The 22021-nt window shown below is 47.3% G+C and overlaps 1 protein-coding gene across 2 annotated transcripts in view; it reads left to right on the forward strand.

Annotated features, from left to right (window-relative positions):
* Positions 1-22021, forward strand: part of FZD6 (frizzled class receptor 6) — a 477217-nt gene that overhangs the window by 380887 nt on the left and 74309 nt on the right. For both annotated transcript variants that reach the window (XM_069621466.1, XM_069621467.1), the window contains one exon: positions 12489-12637. In XM_069621466.1, coding sequence (XP_069477567.1) covers positions 12489-12637 — 149 coding nt within the window. The remainder of the gene's footprint in view (positions 1-12488; positions 12638-22021) is intronic.

A 22021-nucleotide genomic window follows, 5' to 3' on the forward strand; every position in this document is an offset into this window, starting at 1 on the left:
AACCTCTTGCTGAGCTACAATCTGCGCCAGACTAGAAGCCTCAGATGCATGATACAAAAGATCCCTCTGAGTACTTCGAATCCAGACAAGGATGATCCCACACAAGAAGGGAATGAGATATATTTTTGTCTGAGCGGGCATTCCATGATAGATTGATGGACTTCACGGGGTTTCTTGCAATCCCTCTCCTGGAAGTACCTCCTTCTGAGGCACGTGTGTTGGCGGGAGCCTTTCCCATTAAAGCATCAGAAAAGTCAGTGATCAGTTTGCAGAAATACAGAAACGTTTGGGTAATGCTCGAGTTATGCCCATTTACTGAAGAATCCATGTATGCTATAAGCTGTTGTCATCTGAGGCCTTCCGCAGGTTTTCTCCTCAACCACCGTTCTCTATTGTGATGGCTGCTATGTTTTTCTCTAGACCTTCCACCTCTTCATCATCCCCATCACAGATCCCATGTAGGAAATATGGGGCTTGAGAATCTGTGGGACAAATGCTTTCCCCAATCCTGCCCTCCAGCTCAGACATGCTAATGCACAGGTGTTTCCCGTGATGTCCAACTAGAAGCTGTGGAGAGAACAGTGTTTGAGAAATGCATCACCTGGCAGACTGCGTGGAACAATTGAAAGGTAGTCTGGCAGGTGCAAGTGTCATTGCACAAGATATCCTGGATGCAGCAGCCCACAATTTGGATACCTTGGTGAATGGAATAACCATTTGGCTTGATACGTGCAGAGAGATGTGGTTCAATGCAACTAAATTTACTAAGGTGTTGCAGGATAAGGTTCCTGTCCTCCTTTTCTACTAAGTGAACTAGAAAAAGGTGAACATCCTGACTGCAGAATCCTTCATTCCTACTAAAGCCTACTTTTACCAAACCAGCAGCTAGCGCCAAAACAGAAGGGGGCAGTTGTTTCCGCATCAAGGCTTAGAGGGCCACCACTTTAGAGTCAATGGATCTAGTCAGTTGTAGGCAGAGGCTTCCAGTTACCGCTGCCCCTGTGCCTCCCTCTCGCCCTCACTTACAGCAGATTTGCTCCCTTTCCATAGGGGAAGCTCCACAAGATTACAGATGTAGAGGAAGTTCCGTTGGTAGAGAGAGGCTAGGGTTTTACTCTAGTCTATTAGTTGTGCCAAAAGCGAGCCAGCAGGCCTGCACACCTTTTTAGATTTGCTGAGATTCAATCTGCATTTAACCCTAGAAAGAATAAAGATCACTCCAGAACAAATCTGGTCTGCTCTTCAGCAGGTAGAGTTTATCTGTATGGTGGTTCTCCACTCTTGTGCCCCCGCCATGTTTTTTATTTTGGACTCCTTGGGCTAATTACAATTTGCTTTCTGCTTCGCAGCCGTTGCTGCCCTCGCTGCCCCCCCCTGTTCCCTCAGCCTCGCACCCCTGTCCCCTGATTGGGCATACTGCCCTACTTCCTCCACCCCTTAGGGTAGCCCACTACCTGTTGCAGCCCCCTGTGGATACGGAACCAGATGCTAAGGACGACTGTTATCGGCTCCAGTTGTGTCTGCTGGAGAAACAAGAAACCTGCAGCCATCAACCGGCTGTGACAAATCAGGAAAGTTGAATCAGGGTGTTTACATTCCAGCTGAGTTTTTAAAAATGTAGGCCTTTTTTCCCCTTTTAGGAAAGTTGAATCTTGGTGTTTTACATTGTGGTACTGTTAACTGTGTCCCATTAGGTTCTCTCCCACTCTCTATGGCCCAAAGCCCGCAAGGGGTGCCATTGTATTGCCGAAAGTCACTTGTTTTCTCCTCCCGTGTTTCCCTATTGTCTTCCCTTTTTGGATGTGACCCCACCCACCCTCTGCGCATCCTGCATTGTGTGGCGCTCGGCTGTCAGTTTCTCTTCTCTCGCACCCTTCTCCTCCCACCATCTTCCCTCCCACCCTCTATGCTGCTCTGTTTCTCCCATCGTCTCTAACTGCTACTCGATCTCCTATCCCTCTCACTAAGTCCAGGAGGGACATTCTGGTTGCCGACCCTGGCCTCCCTATTGCTGATACCTACATCAGTGCTTCCTCCAGACACACTCACTGACATCCTTTGTCGTTCCCTCACCGGACCTATGGACCCCTCATCTCTCTCTCCTATCTCCTACTCTCCCATTAATGGTGGCACTCGGTGGGAGGTCCTCTTGGCCTTCTTCCATTCCTTCATACCATCATGAATGTCTACTTGAATGTTACTGTCTTGGTCCAGGGCCCTCAGCCCAATCTCCTCCATCTTATCAACTTCCTTCCTGCTCCCGCTATTCCTACTAGCGCCTCTCCCTCCTCCTTCCTCCGCCTCCTCACTGGCACCTTCCTCTTTGGCTACCTTGCCGCTACCTGCTATCACCTTTTGTCCATTCTCGTGTCTCTACCACTTCCAGGTGTACCTCAAGCCTGCAACCCCCCAGAAGTCTTTCAAATGTGGCAACTTCTCAACTCTTGCTCCACTGTCATACTCCTCTGATGTCTGCCACCTCCTCAAAGAGCTTGACTTGGATGTCCTCGCTCTTACTAAGACATGGTTCATGGCCAACTCTGTCACAAGAGGTCAGAATCAACTGACCCAGGGGGGGAGTAGCTCTGATTCCGGAGTGGCTCCCTTCCTCTGTCATTCTACGCAGGCCTACTCTTCCCTTTGAATGCCTGGTCTGCAGGCTCTTTATCTCTCCTGGCCTCTCTCTGACCGTGGCCACCATTTATAGGCCACCGGGCCAGGCTGCCCTCTTCCTCTCAGACTGGGCTGACCTCTCCACATCTCTCCTTGCCGCTACCTCTCAACTTCTCCTCATCCGAGACTTCAACATCCACCTAGATGCATCTGATCCCTATACGGGGCTCTTCAGCAACCTCTGTGACACTCTCTCTCTCCATTCTACCCTCTGGCCCGACAGACTGCCGGACACACCTTTGGATGTGCTAATCTCCTCAGACATCCCTCTCGCTACTTCTCTCTCAGACTGACCACTTCCTTCTTTCCTCTCACCTAACACTCACTGTCCCCCAGGCAAAGCCCACCCCAGCACTGCCATCTATCTTCTCGGTCATTCGGCCCATGAAGCGTGTGTCCTTTCGATGAATTTGCCTCCACCTTCTCAGCTCCTCCTACTCTGGTGGCTGACTCGCACCCTGACACTCAAAGCCCTCTTTAATCTGCATCTTGCCATTTCCAACACTCTGGACATCCTTGCCCCTGCCATGAGAATCCGTCTGAAGCCTACTTCCAAGTGCAACTCTTGGTATGACTCTGACCTCGCTGCCCTGAAACGCAAGTGCAGGGTGGCTGAGAGGAAGTGGAAAGCATTGGGTGCATCCTTTGGCAAACTGACCTACCGCTTGCTCCAACGGCATTACAGACTCTGTCCTGTCCAAGAAGAGAGTCCAGATTAAAGCTAGCATCTCTGCGGCATCCAACAACACGGCCAAACTCTGTAAAATATGCAAGGAGCTGGCCAATCCTTCTGCAGTCTCTACCTCTCCTGTTCCCTCCCAGTCCTTCTGTACGGCCCTGGCTTCTCACTTCACTACTAAATCTCGGGACATCCTGTCCTCCCTCTCCTATTCCACTCCCTCTTTCTCTCTGATAATACCCGACGATGTTTCTAGACAAGTCCGATCTATGAAAGTGTTGTCCAAACTTCTCTCCTCAAACACTCCCTTGTGCATCCCCTACTTAAAGCCTTTTGCCGATCCTACCTGTCCCGCTAACTATCGCCCGATCTCTATCACTCCTTTCCTGGTCAAACGTCTGGAGAAGCTGGCCATCTCCCAGCTTACTCTCCACACTGACATTGTTGGCTGTCTTCGCAACCATCAGTCTGGCTTCAGAGCAGCCAGGGGCACGGAAACTGTTCTCCTTAACTCCTGTGAAGATCTGCTCTCCAATGTCGACACCAGCACCCCTTCAGTCCTCATCGTCCTTGACCTTTCCTCTGTTTTTGACATGGTCAATCACACCATCCTGATCAACCGACTCTGCGAGAACCTGGGCATCGCAGACCAGGCCCTGGAGTGTCTGACCTCTTTCCTCCTCGACTGACCCTCCAAGGTCCAACTTGGGTCCTTTCTCTCCACAACCTCTCTCTCCACACGTGGTGTTCCCCAGTGCTCTAACCTCTCACCCTGGCTCTTCAAGCTCTGCATGGCCCCTCTGGTCCAGCTAATCTCCTCCTCCTGCTCTAACTTTCAGTGTTATGCGGATGACCTGCAGCTCTATTTCCTGCTCCCTGCAGCCTCCTTCCCTCTCTCGCACATTCCAAACTACCTACCTAAGGCAGAGATCGTTGGATTGGTGCGCCTCCAACGATCTCTGCCTTAATGCCAGTAAGATGGAGATCCTTCTCATCGGGACCCATGCCCCTGCTTTCACTCTCACTCTGGCCGCCCTCCATAGGCCGCCTCTTTCACCTTCCTGTGTGGCAAAGAACCTTGACATCATCTTGGACTCCACTCATTCTCTCCTCGCATCACAGACCATTCCAAGACGGCCTAATACCAGCTGCACCTCCTCAAAGGTACTCTTCTTTTTCTCACTTTCCTCTAGAAGCTCCTTTTCTCCAGAGCCCTAGTTCTTTCTAGGTTGGACTACTGTAACAGCCTCTTTCTCAATTTGCCTTCCTCTACTCTCCGCCCTCTGCAACTAATCCAGAACAGGGACCATATCTCTCCAGCCCTGAAATCTCTCCAGTGGCTCCAAGGATCAAGTTCAAGACCCTCTTCATCGTCCACAAGGCTTTCTGGGTCTGGGCCCCGCATTAGATTCAACACTCTTCCTAAATACCTTCCTTTTCGAGCCCTTCCGTCTGCTGCCTCCAACTCTTTGAGGGTCAGATACTTTGCCAGACAGAGTAGGGGGCCGAACACTTTCCTCTGCAGGTGCATCCCTGCCGGTTTCAAACTTGAGCCGGACCACCTGAAGTTCCGGAAGTAGCTCAAAACCTTCATTTTCTCTTCCCTTGCTGATCTCCCTGTCTTCTGCGCCAACTGGTTGCTTGCTCTCCCTCAGTCTCTCACTGGGTACATGGCTCCTCTAGACCGGTCTCCCCCGCACTGCCCCCGGGCCTGTTGTGCACTAGAGGCTGTAACAGTAACCTCTACAGCCCACCGCCTCCATGCACTTACACAGAGCCGCGCTGCCTTCGCTGCACTTACTCAGAGCAATGCTGCCCTGATTGCAAGTTCCCCTTTTCCCCCTCCCTTTTATTTCCCCCATCCTCTTCCCCTGCACTTTTCATTACCACACTTGCACAATCTGAATGACACCAGGCCTTGTAAGATAGTTTGTCTTGTCCTCCCTCCGTACCTTGTCTTGTCGCGCCTAGAAACATATTTGTACGGGCGCGCTATAAATTACTTATAATATTAAGGCTGCATACCTGCACATTCCGATATAGCCAGCTCACAAGAAATCACAATGCTTCAGTCATCGATTCTCCATACCAGTTTCGAGGCATTCCCTTTGGCCTTAATTTGGCTCATAGTATTTACAAAGATGATGGCGGCAGTCTCCGCCTTTCTCTGCCTCCAGGGCTCCATGTATATCCTTAGCTGGATGACTGGCTGGTGAGAGCTCATTCCCCAAAAGTAGTGGAGGCTCGCCTCCCAATTCTTTTGGCTCTACTGAATGTCTTGGATCTTTCGGTTAACTGGACAGTCTTCCTTGTCTGTCACACAAGACTGGATTTTTTTCATAGGCTTTCACTGGAACAGATACCGGGTCACGGTATATCCAACAGAAAGGACAATGGACATCCGGAATACATGTGCCATCTAATCCATAAGCAGATGGTGGTTTCAAAGACTCCTAGACCTTATGGCGTGTTGTACACTGGCAGTTCTTTTGGCCATGCTGAGGATACACAGGACCCAGCTCAGACTGCAGGAATCCCGCCCCTGAGCATCGGATCCTCGCTATTAATTCCGATCACAGATGAAACTTAGACTGGATTTGTCCTGGTTGTCTGTCTGCCATTTGCTGATCAAATTCCCTGGTTAAACTATCACCATGGATCTGCCGTCCTGGAATGAGGAGCCACCATGAATCACCTCAGATTTTTGGTCCAGCCAAATTTCCTAACACGGGTGATAAAGCAAGCCGCAGTTTGCTTGCCAACTTTGAGTGGGGAGGGCCACATGAGCGGCCAGCAGCCCTGCAAGTATGTTCCTTTGATCAATATGCAAGATTGCTACATCCTGCCCCACCATTCAGTAGTCCTGGGGTGCTAGAAAGGCCCTGATCTTGCTGAGAAGAGGGATCTGAAACCAGACCGTTTGAACCTTCTTTTTGAATTATTTCGTTGGAAGCATAGATTGCTGTCCTTAACGAAGATTAGAAATTTTGAAGAGCTGTGGGTTACAACTGTCCAAGCTCATTTCATCCAGCCACATTTTTAGTGGGTTCTTGCTTGCAGGGTGTACCCCAGGAGTGCAACTTCAGTCTTGGTGAGGTTAAGCTTTAAGTAGGCATTAGCCATCCACTTTTAAATGATTTCAAGGCATAAGCAAAGACAAGTAGTTTCATCCTTCTCCTACCGACACTGCCTACATCAAAGGCCATGCCACTCCAGATTCTTTAGTAGTTACCACTACTAGGAAACGGGCTGGTGTACCCCTGTCTACATGAGAGGTACCGCCTGATAGAGTCCAAAAGGCTGTATGCACTGGGGAAGAGTGTCACAACTGCTGCTGCGTTCTCTGCCCGAATAGCGAATTACACCACTCTATTGGCCAGCTATGCAGACGTCCAGTGGAACCTGCTGCAAGAAGGCCTTCAAGAAGTACCAGAACCTACGCGGGCTAAGTTGCTCGCCATTGTATCAGAAGGCAAGTGAATCAGAATGGGCTTAAGAACACTTTAGACGCTGAAACAGTGGGAAGAACCTTGGCACAAGGTACCTTACTCAAGCGACATGCCTGGCTGAGGAACTCCGGTTTCAAGCCAGAGACCCCGGCAGCCTTAATAAACAAACCCGTTGAGGAAACCACCTTGTTTGGCAAGGCAGTGGACGGAGCACTTGAAACGGCCAAGAAAGAACATGAGACTCAAGTCCCTTCAACAGATTACCCAGAAACCTTCTCAGCAGAGAGGGAGTGGCTCTCGCCGGTCCTTTTGTGGGCAATCTTGCTCCTCCAAAACCAGTATGGTGCAGGAAACAACTGGAATTAGGGACACAGGTCTTGCACCACCACCACCTATCCACCTAGAGGACAGCGGCTTGGAAAGGGTAGAGGTCGAGGTTCCACCCCCAGAGGCGCCCCGGCCTCGGGTCAGAAATGACTTTCAGATCTGAGTACCCTCCCATGCCACCCCAGTTGGGGGGCGAATAACTTCTTTCCTTAATGCATGGGAAGGGATAACAGACCAGTGGGTACTCAAGACCATCGCCCACAGGTACTGCATAGCATTTTGCCGGCCACCTCAATTCAGACCGCCAAAATCAAGACACCTGACTCCGGAAAACCTGCGCATCTTACTGCAAGAGGTGGAGATCCTTCTAGGAAAGGACGCCATAGAAGTCATCCCTATTCTACAGGTAAACAGTGTACTTCCTTGTACCCAAAAAGGATCTCACCATGCGCCCTGTGCTGGACTTGCGCCCAGCGAACAAATTTGTCAAACCTCAAAAGTTTCATATGGTCACTTTACAGGAAGTAATCCCGCTGTTAAAACAGGGGGATTACATGGGAACACTGGACATGAAAGATGCATACTTTCATATTTTAATGTTGCCAGCACACAGAAAATACCTAAGGTTCATGATAGAGGACAAGAACTATCAGTTCAAAGTACTCCCCTTCGGCATTGCCTCGGCACCAAGGGTGTTTACGAAGGTACTGGCAGTAGCAGCAGTGCACCGGCGTAGACTATCCTCCCCGGTTTACCCTTACTTCGACGACTGGCTCATAACAGAGAAGTCCTATGGAACATGCCTATTGAACACTCAGAAGACAATAGACCTCGTATTCAGTCTGGGATTCTCCATCAACGAGAAGAAATCCAGCTTAGACCCCATTCAAGTCAAATTGTTTCTGGGGGATCTAATTCAGACAAAAGACTGGTTCGTCTTCCCCTCCAACGAGAGGGTTCAGAACATGCTGTTTCAGATCCCTCAGTATGTAGCCCATCGGGAAGTGACGGTACGCAAGGCCATGCAACTGTTAGGAATGATGGCGTCCTGCATTTACTTAGTTCCTCACGCACGTCTGCGTCCCATGCAAGAGTGGGTCAACAGCCAGTGGTGTCAGGCCAGCGGACAATGGTAAGATCTGGTAGTTGTCTCGCCAGCCCTCGTTCTCTCTCTGCAGTGGTAGTCAAGGGAAAACCTCTTGAAGGATAAAGCCTTCACCACTCCCGCAGTAGAAGCCACTCATGACAGACTCATCTCTCATGGGGTGCGGGGCTCATCTGCTTCAGCAGACGGCACACAGCGTGTGGTCCGCACAAGTAGCGTCCCACCACATAAATCTGTTAGAGCTATTGGCTGTATTCCAAGCACTGAAAGCCTTTCAGACACAGTTACAGGGGAAGACAGTCCTGATCTTGACAGACAGCACCACAGCCATGTACTACCTGAACAAAAATGGGGGCCCACACTCTCCAGGGATATCCAAGCTGTCACAAAACATTTGGATATGGGCTCTCAAACACAGGATGTTCCTGTTGTCCCAACACGTTCCAGGGGAATTCAGTCTTCTGGTGGATGTGCTCAGCAGAGACTTCTCACTGCCAGTAGAGTACGAATGGTGGCTACATCATCACCAACGTTTTTGCGCTATGGGGCTTTCCAGAGATCGACTTGTTTGCAACTCTGGAGAACGCTCCATGCCAAGATTACGCCTCCAGGTACCCCCAGAACCGCTCCGAGGGGAACGGTCTCTGGATAGCATGGTCAGGGAAATTTGTTTAGGCTTTTCCCCCAGAGTCCCCTGCGCAACAAGATTGTACACAAGATGCACCAAGAACCAGTCACCATGATATTGCTGGCCCCATCTGGGCCTGCCAACCCTGGTTCTCTCATCTGATGGAGATGTCCCTCTCTCCTCTTATGAAACTGCCTTGCCCGTACAACATGTTACCTCAGGACAGGGGAGAAACACTTCACCCATGCCCGCAAACTCTGAACTTAGTGGCATAGCTCCTGAGGTCATAGAGTTTGGACACCTTCAACTTTCTCAGAGATGCATCGACATACTTAGGGAAGCGAGGAAACCGAACACCCGATATTGCTATTCCAGTAAATGGAAACGCTTCATTATCTGATGCAATGCCAAGGGCGTCAATCCCATTGACTGCTCTCCTACTCACATTGTATTTTACCTGGCTCACTTACTAGACCCAGGCCTGGTTTTTAACTCCCCAAAGGCCCACGTAGATGCTCTTTCAGCCTACACAACATCACAACAGAAAGTGTTGTGGTGGAAAATACCAGTTATTAAGGCTTTCATGGAAGGGGTTAAAAGAATTCATCCCCCCACTTCGAACCCGGCTCCCGGATGGGACCTAAATGTGGTATTGACTAGACTTATGGGGTGTCCCTTTGAGCCTATGCATAAGGCGAGTCTCAAAGATCTTACCTATAAAACAGCCTTCCTAGTGGCTATCACTTCTATAAGAAGGGTTAGTGAACTACAGGCCCTTTCAGTTCTACAACCTTTTGTTACATTTCAGAGATAAGGTAGTTCTGCGCACTTGCCCCCAATTTGCGCCTACATTTATTTCCAAGTTCCATGTGAACCAATCAATAGAACTACCTACTTTCTTCCAGAACCCCACTAACGTGGCCGAAAGAAGCCTACACACATTAGATGTGCGCAGGGCAGTCATGTTTGACCTGGAAAGAACTAAACCACTGAGCAAGACAAACCAATTTTTTGTTTCAGTGGCAGCTGGTAGAAAAGGAGATCCTGTCTCTAAATCGGCAATCTCAAGGTGGATTGTCAAATGCATCACACTCTGTTACACTCTTGCTAAGAAAGAACTGCCCTTCAAGCCTAGAGCACATTCTACTCGAGGCACTGGGGCTTCCATAGCATTAATTGCAAATGTTCCCCTACACTCTATTTCCAAGGCGGCAACCTGGAGTTCTGTACACACCTTTTACAAAACACTATTGCCTAGACACTCATTCTAGGTCTGATTCCCAGGTGGGACAAGCACTATTAAGACATCTTTTCACTGATGTTCCTTCTCACAACCCACCCCCTACTCTGGGTACTGCTCACTAGTCTATGCACAGCATGTGATTCTAAGCAGATTAACAAGCATCAGAAGACATGCATTACTCACCGTAATAGCATTTCTGATGATTATCTGCTTAGATTCACATGCGCCCACCCTTCCTCCCTGCTTGGGTGGAAGGAACATAGACGTCTTACTTTCTCTCTTTTATTTACTCCCTCACGATAGTCATTGACCTCCCTAATGGCAGAAAAAATACAATTGGAGGGACCTCGATGCGTGAGGGATTTTGGGTGCACTACACGTCACGTTAGGGATAGTGTTACAGACACGCCTTTGCCGACGTCCCCTTTCGATCCTCGAAAGACAAGATGTAATACTCTGTGGTTACCAGTGGATGTTGGACCATATGCACAGCATGTGAATCTAAGCAGATAAAATCATCAGAAATGCTATTACGGTGAGTAATGCATGTCATTTGATTAGCTGAGTTGATGAGTTCTGTGGTATTACCCCTAATGTGTGTGAAGGTTAGTATGTGTTGGGTTATATCTAACAATTCTGCCAGGAACAGAAATGTGTCTCTGGTGTTTTTGGTTGCGTGGGTCCCGGGAGCTTGAAGTCCTTAAGGAAGACGTTGATCATAGGAGACTGAAGCTGTGTGAAAGGAAGTCTGTAATCTCATCTAGGAAGGTTCCACACTTATGAGGTGGTCTGTAGATGAGATGGAAAGTGGCTGAGTCCTTGTGGGATGGCAACTTATTTTCCATTGTATGTAATGGTGATTGTGCATCATACAAGGCCAGTAAAATTTGTGGATAACTGCCCCCGTTTTCCCTGAATGATCAACATGTTGGATGCTGTATCTGGGTGGGCAAGGTTATTAAACAAGTGGGAGGAGGTTGGTGTGAGCCAGGTTTCAATAAAGATGACCTAGAGTTGAGTGGTAGTGATGAAGTTTGAAATGTCTGCTGCATGTAGGGCAGCTGAGTGTGCATTAGTTGGCATTAAAGAGCATTTATGGCACAGAGGGGGGTGGCGGGGAGGACAGAGCAGACAAGTGAGTTTGTCCGGGCAGTCTCTGGAGAGTGTAGGAATGAGCTGGGTTTATGAGACACCAATGGTTATGTCTTACTAGTAGCATGTTTGAGGGCTTGGCCTTAAGACCTGCCACGCCTGTGCAGACACAACAGGTGGGGTCCTCGTATTCCCTTTGCTGTTAACGCCTGCCGTTGAGGACACCTTTCGTCACATTTCCACTTTACATCTATTCTCAGACAGCAAGTTGCATTCCAGTGATAGTGTGGACAGTCCTCACAGTATCCTAGGGTATTGTTTGCAAGAAACTGAAGGTTCCTTCTGGTACCTGTTATATTGGTATAACATGGCCAATTCTTGTTCCTTTCTAGTTATTCCCGAAAGGCAGTGCTGCAGCAGCCTTTCAATGTTTTTTTTCCTTCAGCAAACCTGTTGCATGCGATCACTTTAAGACACATTTTACAATGTTGACTCTTCTACAAACAAGCAAGATGAAAATCTACAGAGCCAGCAGTGTACCGAACCCCAGTCAATAAGAGGTTTTGAGAAACCCCTTACACATATATGTGCACAAAGTAGCAATCGCACCACCTGTTTACATGGGTCTTGGGGCAGGACAGAACACTGTTCAGTTACTCCTGTTATTCAAAGCATGGCAGATCACATTAGCCCCTCGTCTTGTATCTGGCATTCCACTAGGAAAGTGGCATATTTTGTGGGATGGACATTGTTGGGATGGACACTTGTTCTAGCGAAGAATTTGCTACACCGATTTGGGTGTCATTTAAACAATATTGCCTTGTAGTATGGAGCGAATGCCCACAAAACCCTTTCTGCCTTGGAGCCTATACAGTCTACAGCACCCCAATAAGCCATTCAAAATAAATCTTGTTACCCGTGTTTTAGAAAGTTCCCAAATAAGGGGCAGCACCTTATGTCTATTTAATCTGTCCTCATATTTTGGATGATCCTTTACGCTACATTCATTTACATGTTAATCTAGCTGCCATAGCACACTTGTATCAAAACGTCCCTGTTCATGCTGAATCAAGCTAAAGAAGATACCTCGTTATAAAGGGGAATAATAAAAACTATAAGCGCATATTTTTGAAATCGCCATATTATAGGGAACACAGCCCCCACTGAAAACCAGTAAATTACTACTCTTGAAGAATGGCCTTAAAATAGAAAATGAGATTGTTTCCTATTCTGTGGAAAATTGAGAATTACATGTAAATTTGTGTTTCATGCTTTCATTGTTCTTTTTGTAGGTGAAAACATTTGCCAGGCCTGAGCTATCCTTGTTTTTGCTGAAGTATGTGACAACTCTAATTGTTGGTATATCGGCTGTCTTCTGGGTTGGAAGTAAGAAGACTTGCTCAGAGTGGGCCAACTTCTTCAACAGGACCCGCAAAAGAGAGTAAGAGACTTTAACTATACATTCCATACATTATGCAAGGGTATTGTTTATAAGAGGCTGTGCCTTGTGTTCCTGTTGTATAGGCACAAAGAAAAGTGAGACGCTGTTAGTCCTGTTTTTAAAATCACACAAGTTGCACATTTTTAATACCTTTTTTAAAAACAAACCTTTTTTCTCCTTTTTCTGTTAAAATGCAACTCTCAGAATGTGTACTGTTTTCAACCCCTTGTGTCGCCTGCATCCAGGAGAGTTTATGGCCTTTTCATATAAGCAAGCAATTTCAGACCCACATTCCATCCGTTCTGTTCCTCCAGCCAATGAAAGTGGTCTTCTTTTGTGGGATTTTCCCTTCCATTCTTAGAAAGATCTGTGCTGTGGCTTTCCTTTACAAATCATTTCGCTCTGTAACATCTGATGACGAGGTCTGTAGGACTTTGTGAGCTAATGTTTTGCTCCATTTCTGAATAGATTTTTCAGTTGGTCCAATAAAAGGTAACCATCTGCAAATTGTTTTATATAAGTAAACACTTTGCAATTCTTGTAACTTTCTAGTTATTGCCATTTAGGCAATGCTGTGGTAACCTGTCCTGTGTGCTCTTTAAGATAACATTTTACAGTTGTTAGTGTCCTACAAACACTTGAACATGTACAGAACCGGTAATTTACTAGACCCAAGTCAATTGGGAAGAGGTTTTGAAAAATACTGTATGCATGCTTTGAGAGGAGCAGCAAATCTTAGTCTTAACACTGAATAATGAGACCCTGCAAACTAGCATGTTAAGGATCGTTGGGTGGTTCATCAGTGTACATTCATATGTAGTTTACATTTAAAGCTGTAACGTGCATCGTCTGAAAATAATATCTCTGTTAATCCAAGAGCCCACGTTATCCTGGTCACCAAGAAACCCTGACTATTGTGCACCCCTTTCCCTGCCTAGACTATCCTGAACTCCCTGTTCTCCATAAACTATGTCCTGTCCCCTTTAATGTCATTTACACTCCCCCCCCCCCCTTACCAGTTGCAAACCCACCTGCCCTTCTGCTCCAACACACTTCCACACCTTACCAGTCTCCCTCCGGACCCAGCTCATTTGTGGAACCAACACTTACAAAAGGGCGCGAGAGTCCTGAGCGAGAGTTCCAGTCTCTCCCAGTCTCTGCGTTGGAGGAGCAGCCTGCTGTGTGTAATCTGAGTGGAGAAGGAGGTGACCTGTACCTTTTATCGAAGTGGGTTAGGTTTTAAAAACCAACGTGTAGCGCTCCGAGCAGGAGTCACTCCCAGTCTCTCCCGTGTCACAAAGGAGATGCCGGTGACTGGCGAGTTCAACTGAGGAGGACCGAACATTCGTTCAAAGCTGCGGATGCTAGAAGGACCAACTGAGGAGTGCAACACCGTTGCGGACGTGCTGCAACCACTGTGTGTCCACAGAGGCACAAACAGTGAAGCAGACGCTGTCGTCAGTAACGGTGAATGAAATGGACAAAGGTGGTATAACCTGCAAAATCACTCAAATAACAGAGAACCAAACAAGCCGTCACTCCCCAGATGAGGGAGGGGTAAAGGGAGAGCATAGACACAGCCTGACTGTAAACACTGCAGATATCACGGACGCCGAGCTGCTCAAGGCCGAACACTCAGTCTCTGTCTATGGAAGGCCGGCGGTACTCCAAGAAAGTTCAGACATGATACAAAGTAACTCTGACAAAGAACCGCCCGGGTCAGCTGGAAAGACATACCATGAGCAGAGCAATATGCAGACAACAGACTTATTAATAGAGCGAATGGGGCCAAAAAACCCTATAAGTAACACTGCCCTGTTTGATAAAATACAAGATCATAACGAGCACAATGATATAAATGGCCACAATACAAACGTTGGCAGAAGGGACAAGCGACGCGGTAACACACAAGAAACCGTATTGGTGCCTGAAAAAGCACATGGCACGGTTCAAGATAAAATATACGATCGTCAAACGATACAAAAGCAACAAATGTCCCAAAAGCATAGGGAAAAAAGGGTACAAGGGGAGGAGGAGGACAGTGAGCCCCCCCACACTCACAGAAGATGGAACTTGAACAGTCCAAGCGACCTTAACAACCTTAGCGCCAAACAAAAACAAGGCGTGAAAGGTACTGTGCAGAAAATAATCAGTGAGCACAGTCTAGAACCGAAGACGGCCCAAGGAGGCTTTCACAAAAATAAAGAATCGGGGTCAGAGGCCTAACTGGTAGTCGCTTCTCTTCAGAAATTACATCCAATACACATGTACAAATGAGGAGCAACGAGAAGGCTCTCAGCACTACAAATGACAACACCAGCCCAGCATCATCCTCATTCGTGCGATACAAAGAACGACGGCAAAAATGCAGTGAGTTGTCCTTTGCTGAAGAATTAAAGGAATATGAACTATGCACAATTAGAAATTATGCAAGTGGGAGCTAGGATAAAAACACCAGCTAACATGGTACCTGGCAACAACGGAGGCAGCGAACACATGGAAAAGAGACAATCCCTCGGAGGAGAGCAGGGACACTGGAAAGAAAAATATGTGCAGAGTGTTGTCCAGACTGAGAAGTGCAAGCAGCGCATGCTTCCCGTGTATTAATATCAAAACGAGATGGCCCTAAGGAAGTACTGGACACACAAGAACGACACGAATGGAGAGCAAAAAAATCAAGCATACAGCGTGACAATTTCAAAAACGACCATTATACTGACAAGATTGAAATAAGGTATAGACCCAGGGAAGAGCGGAAACCAATCACAGAATGGAAGACTGTGTATAGCCCTGAAAAGAGTCGATCCCAGACAGAGTAGATACATGACCAGAAAAGACAAAACAGCAGGCACATTGAGGAAGTAACAAATTTAAAAAACAGCAAGCACCGCTCACAAGCGGCGGGAGTACAAATACATAATGTAATGGCCGCAATAACAATCTCAATGGCCCCCTTCACAAAGCTTTACGAAGCAATGAACAAGAGTATTAGAGACAACGCAACTTGTGATGATACATTCCAAATTAGAAAGACTAAACTACGAAGCAGAAAATACAGCGACATGGCAGACAAGACTATGCGATTTAGCAAGTGGTGAACAAGGAGACAAATCAACGATGATGGCAGCCATATTGAACTCCTCAAAATGGATAAGAAACCAGGTAAATAAGCTGGATAGAGATTCAAGTACAACCAACCGCTAACAAGAACTAAGACACAAGCAACTATAGACGGGAACTTAAATAAAGCACAGCAGCCTGAAACACAGATAGACGTAGAGATCTCTTGTGCCTGCCAAGACCACTGCCAACAAAGACTGACGAATGGTATCCCAAAGGTTCTGGAAATGGGAACACAAGGAAAGTCAAACAGGAAAGATGCCATTTATCCTGTATTTCAGACAAGGAGAAAAAGAAAGACAGAATCATAACACCAAGACCCAGGAGAGAAACCAAAGAGGAAAGAAAACAAAAAATATGCCAAATCAAGTCAAAAGCCACAGGGTCGCAAAGCCTTCCTAAGAAATCTATCAACACCACCATGAGAAATAAGAGATTGAAGCATAGAAACGGCCTAGAGAAAATCGAGGGCAAATGTTCTACAAACAGTTATAGTAGAACAACCTGAAATATCAGAGGTACCACAACATGAGGAAACAGAAACAAAAAATGCTACAGCTGAACTAGACTTGATTGATGACATCTGGTACTACATACTACATTGAAGCAAACAAAGAGTCGTTTGGAGGACTGTCAACACAGTCTGAAGACAACTCAAAAACCACCACAGCATCATTCAAAGAAAGGGGAGGCAATCAGTACGAGAGGGTAACAAACTACACACTGGGTACCAAATTAACATCCCCATTTTTAATGTGTGTTAATCTCATGGAATACCAGAGAATTCAAGCACTTGTTCAACCAATCACTTGAGAACTTGAAAGGAGCTGAGATAATCTGTTTTCAGGAGACCTGGCTACGAACACAGCCAGTCTGTGAAAGATATGACACCTGGCTAAATCCAGTAGGAAAATGTCATGATCTCTGCTTCCAAAAGGTCAGGGTTTTCCCAACTCCCTTGGAAGCAGATCCATAACCCAGGTTCCGAGTGCCAACCAGTCCCAATTGGGACCTTTTGGACCCAGTCCTGGCGCCAGTGGCACCAGGCTCATAAATATGCCCAGTTCCAGCGCTGGAAGCGCCGGGCTCATAATGCTTAGGTGGACTTACCTTCAGCAGACCATGCTGCTTACTTGCCTGCCAGTTGAGCCTCTGATCCTCTTCTGTTTGGAACTACTTTTCCTGTTGGGTGGGGCTGGAGCCACTCCCTAGATTCAGAACACTGGAACTCTTCTGGAAGGCAGGAACTCTTTTCTTACCAGGAACTATTTTCTTACTTAGGCGTGGCTGTGGAAGGAGACACCTAAGCACTACAGGAGGCTATTTAAACCACACCCGGTGGATGAATCTTGCTTTGCGTTATTCTGCAACCTCTGCAGCAGAACGCTCATCGTGTCTTCTGCATCCGGTCCTGGGCCTAAGGAAAAAGGCTTACCATCCTGAATCCAGTCTTCAGCAACACCTATAAAGACAAGAAAGAACAGGTTAGCATTCCGGCATCTGAAACGCAAAGGCTTACCATCCTGAATCCAGTCTTCAGCAACACCTATAAAGACAAGAAAGAACAGGTTAGCATTCCGGCATCTGAAAGGCAAAGGCTTACCTACTCTTCGTGCGCTCCGGAGGTCTTCACACTGCATTCCGGCATCTGAAAGACAAAAGTTTACCAACTCTTCGCACGCTCCGGAGGCCTTCGGCGCTGCATCCCGCATCTGAAAGACAAAACAAGGTGCGTTTAAAGACATTGGGGAACTTTAATACTCGCGTGCCATTACTCCTTTCCACATCTAATCCAGTGGGTATTCCGGCACCCTGCAGCCGCTCCGAACTCGTACCTGCAAAATAAAAAGACAGTTAGAGCGCATAGTGAAGCAGGCAACAAGCGCTTACTTACGTGCTTCCAGGCGCTTCTATTCATCACACGGGCTCCATCTTCAACTCACTTCTGCCCGTCATCCGCCATCGCCGGAACCCTGCAAAACAAGAGACATCATTACTAAAGACTTTAAAGACATTTGAATGACTCGAAACTTACCGTTCGTGCAGTAAACGACGGACAGCAGTCCTCTGAAGTCAAGAGGCCTGCGCTACCTATCCAGTGAAGAAACTGGTTACAGCACCCTGCCCCGAGGCAGATGGAGAGCTCGGCATTCACTTACCTAAGGTGAGAGCGTTAACCTTTGGGGTCTACAGGAGAGGAGAAGAGGAAAGAGATAGGGACACCCCAATAACCCCAGTTCATTAACCCCATATTTTCTATCTGCAGACATCTTACTCTACACGTCAGGCATACAGTGCACAGAGGTCCAGCCCAAAGAGCCATCCGGGTGCTACACATCACCTTTGAAGATACGGTAGTCGCCCAGTCAAGACCGGCGCCTCTGCGAGAATCAGGTGAGCGTTACAGAACGCAAAGCCTACCGCAAAACTCTCGCCCAGGCGCTATGGAAACCTCGGATACTGACCCCCTAGCCCGGTTACTTGGGGAACTAAGGGCAGAAGTGCATGCAGCTCGTCAGGAAACGAATGCTCTAAGAAGGGAACTAATTATTTCCAAGGAGAGAACAGACAATCTTGCTAGACAAGTGCTACAGTCACAAGCCGGACAGTCCCCGTTACCCGCATCAGGGGCAAATCTTCCTTCAACATCCTCTATGAATCCAGTGCAGATCAACCTACCTGGGAATGTACCTCTGGCTCCGCCCGAACGATTTTCTGGTGACCCAAAGAGGTTTGCAGTATTTATCAATCAGTGCCGGTTGCACTTCTTATGCCGGCCAGCAGCCTTTCCAACTGATCAAGCAAAAGTAGCTTTTGTACTTTCGTACCTTAGTGGCAATGCGGCAGACTGGTCGATCCCTCTAGTTAATCAAGATGATCCGGTTCTCCATGATTTTCAAGCCTTTCAGCTTAGTATGGAAAAACTGTTCGCAAGACATTCACAGGGGCAGGCCTTGGACAATGAGCTTCTTTCGTTGCGACAGGGTAATCAAGACCTTTTGGCTTATATTGCATCTTTCAATAGACTAATAGTGGAAACTCAATGGCCTGAGGACAAAAGGATTACGCTGTTTTATAGAGGTCTACGTGGAGAGCTCAAAGACGTTTTAGCCCAAGTAGTGAATCCCCCACAAGACTGTTCGGATTATATAGACTTGGTCGTTCAAATAGATCACAGGCTGCAGAACAGGAAGGCCGATCGTTCCAAGTTTGATGCTCGAGTATTTTCCAAACCGCCAACTCCTTCCAAAGGAGTAGACTCCGGGGAACCCATGCAAATAGGGGGTCTGAAAGGTCCTCTAACACAAAGGGAGCGGGAAAGGAGGAAACAGTTGCAATTATGCCTATATTGCGGAAACTCGGGGCACTTTCTTCGAGACTGTCCGGTGAAACCTGCCAAGAAGGCAGTAGGAGCTGCAGTTACCAAAGTTACAAACTCTGAGCAGGGAAACGACCTCGCCCGACAAGAATAGAGGTCCTCTTGCCGAGCGTGAAAACCAGTTCCGTGACCTCGCATTTCGTGATACCTATGGTCCTCATTAGCCCTGATAATCCGGATCGATTACATGCAATTGAAGCTTACGTCGACAGCGGTGCCATCGGCAATTATGTGGATCATGAAATGGTTTTGAGGATGAATCTAACTCTTTGTCCCAAGGCTGTAAAGGACGTCATTATTACGGTGGATGGTACAGAGATAGCTTCCGGGCCAGTAACGCATACCAGTCAAGAGGTGACGCTAGTAAGTCAAGATGGACACCATGAGAAGATCGTGTTCGATGTGATCAAGGCCCCTCAGTTTCAGATTATTCTAGGAATACCTTGGTTAGAGAAACACAATCCTCTGATCGATTGGCGAGCAAGAACGGTCCAGTTTCCAGAATGTGTCTCTACTTGTCACCCTCCACCTGGTGTTGCACTGGCCGCAATTTCTTCAGAGACTCCCCAGTTACCTCCCGAATACCTAGAATACCAAGATGTTTTCCGGAAGGATCAGGCTAACTCTCTACCTCCTCATAGGTCTTATGACTGCCAGATAGACCTTATACCTGGATCTACTCCTCCTTGTAGTAGAATTTATGCCCTCACCGAGCCTGAGAACCTTCACCTTCGACAATACCTGGATCAATACCTGGCAAATGGGTTTATTCGTCCTTCCAAGTCCCCTGCTTCTTCAGCTTTGTTCTTCGTTCCAAAAAAGGAAGGAGACCTTAGAACTTGTATCGATTATCGCTCCCTGAACCAGATCACCGTTAAGAATAGATATCCGTTACCTTTGATCCCTGAACTCCTGGACCAAGTCAGAAAAGCATGCATATATACAAAGCTGGATCTTAGAGGAGCTTACCACTTGGTACGAGTAAAAGAGGGCGATGAATGGAAGACGGCCTTCCGCACCAAGTATGGGCTATTTGAATATCAGGTCATGCCCTTCGGACTTTGCAATGCCCCGGCCGCCTTTCAATATTTTATGAACGATGTCCTCAGAGAGCTCATAGATGTATGTGTTGTTGTTTACATTGACGACATCCTCGTTTATTCTTCATCGGAATCTGAACATCGGAAACACGTGAAAATGGTCCTCGAAAGATTGCGTCAACACAAACTTTTCGCTAAGTTGGAAAAATGTGTTTTCAACGTGACTGAAGTTGAATTCTTGGGATTCATATTATCACCTGGCGGAGTGCGTATGGATTCAAAGAAGGTTGATGCAGTTCTCAAATGGCCATCACCATCCTCCGTAAAAGGTGTGCAAAGCATGTTAGGCTTCGCTAACTTTTACCGCAGGTTTATCCCCGAATTCTCTCGAATAGTCCAGCCCATCACTGCCTTGTTAAAGAAAAACAAACGTTTTGAATGGTCTACCGAGGCGGAACAAGCTTTCCAGGATTTGAAGACTAAATTTATCTCTGCACCAATTTTAAAACACCCTCGCCCCGAACTCCCCTACATCGTGGAAACTGATGCTTCAAGCCTTGCCATGGGGGCAGTTCTATCACAAAAGGACCCGGTAACCAATCAGTTGCATCCCGTGGCATTTTGGTCCCGCAAATTCTCGCCTCCTGAAATCAATTACACGATTACTGACAAGGAACTTCTGGCTATCAAGTCTGCCTTTAAGGCTTGGCGGCATTATCTGCTGGGGGCCCGACACACCGTTACTGTGATTACGGATCACCGAAACCTGCAATATTTGAAGACCGCAAAAGCCCAATCCTCTAGACAACTCCGTTGGGCATTATTCTTTGCCGAGTTTGACTTCATAATTACCTATCGACCTGGTACAAAGAACGGTAAAGCCGATGCCCTTTCTCGGATGGGAGTGGAAGAACACTTGGTCAACCCTAAACCTGTACCAATCATTCCCGAACAAAGAATTCTGGGTGTAATCGCCACAGAATCCATAGAGGAAGTTAAGGATAAAGCCAGGCAACTTGTAACTCCAGCAGACATACAGAATTGGCATCTGCAGGGAAAGGACTTTGCAGTAAAGGACAACTTATTGTATTTCCAAGAACGATTATACCTACCCAGCACAGATTTACAGAAAAAAGTAATCTCTTGTTATCACGACTCTTTAATGGAAGGTCATCCCGGTATAGCCAAGACCTCAGAAAAGATCAAGCGCTACTTCTGGTGGCCGTCTTGGAAAAAAGATATCAGAGACTTTATAATGTCCTGTGTAGTATGCGCCCAAAACAAGAGTCAAAAGGAAAGACCTGCAGGCCTCTTACGCCCTATTGACATCCCACCTCGCCCTTGGCATACGCTTTCTATGGACTTCATCACCGATCTACCTCCATGCTCCGGATACAATACGATTCTAGTAATCGTGGACTTATTCTCCAAGATGGCGCATTTCATTCCGCTCAAAGGCTTGCCAACAGCAGCAACTCTGGCCCGAGAATTTCTCGAAAACATCGTCCGACTGCACGGTTTTCCTTCGGTTCTAATTTCGGATCGAGGTAGTCAATTTATTTCTCATTTTTGGCGAAGTTGCTGTCGGTCGGCTCAAATTGATGTGAGACTATCGACCAGTCACCACCCTCAGACCGACGGACAAACCGAGAGGACCAATCAAACTCTGGAACAGTATTTACGCTGCATGCTGCAACAAACTGAAAAAACTTGGAAAGATATCCTTTGGATAGCCGAGTATGCCTACAATAACTCTTTCCATTCGGGAACTGGGAAAACCCCGTTTTTTCTTTTGTACGGCAGTCACCCTCGAACCTCGGAGTTGGATCCCCTCCAAGATCTTGA

This window comes from Ambystoma mexicanum, chromosome 5q (assembly GCF_040938575.1).
Source record: "Ambystoma mexicanum isolate Mex_15411 chromosome 5q, UKY_AmexF1_1, whole genome shotgun sequence".
NCBI lineage: Eukaryota > Metazoa > Chordata > Amphibia > Caudata > Ambystomatidae > Ambystoma > Ambystoma mexicanum.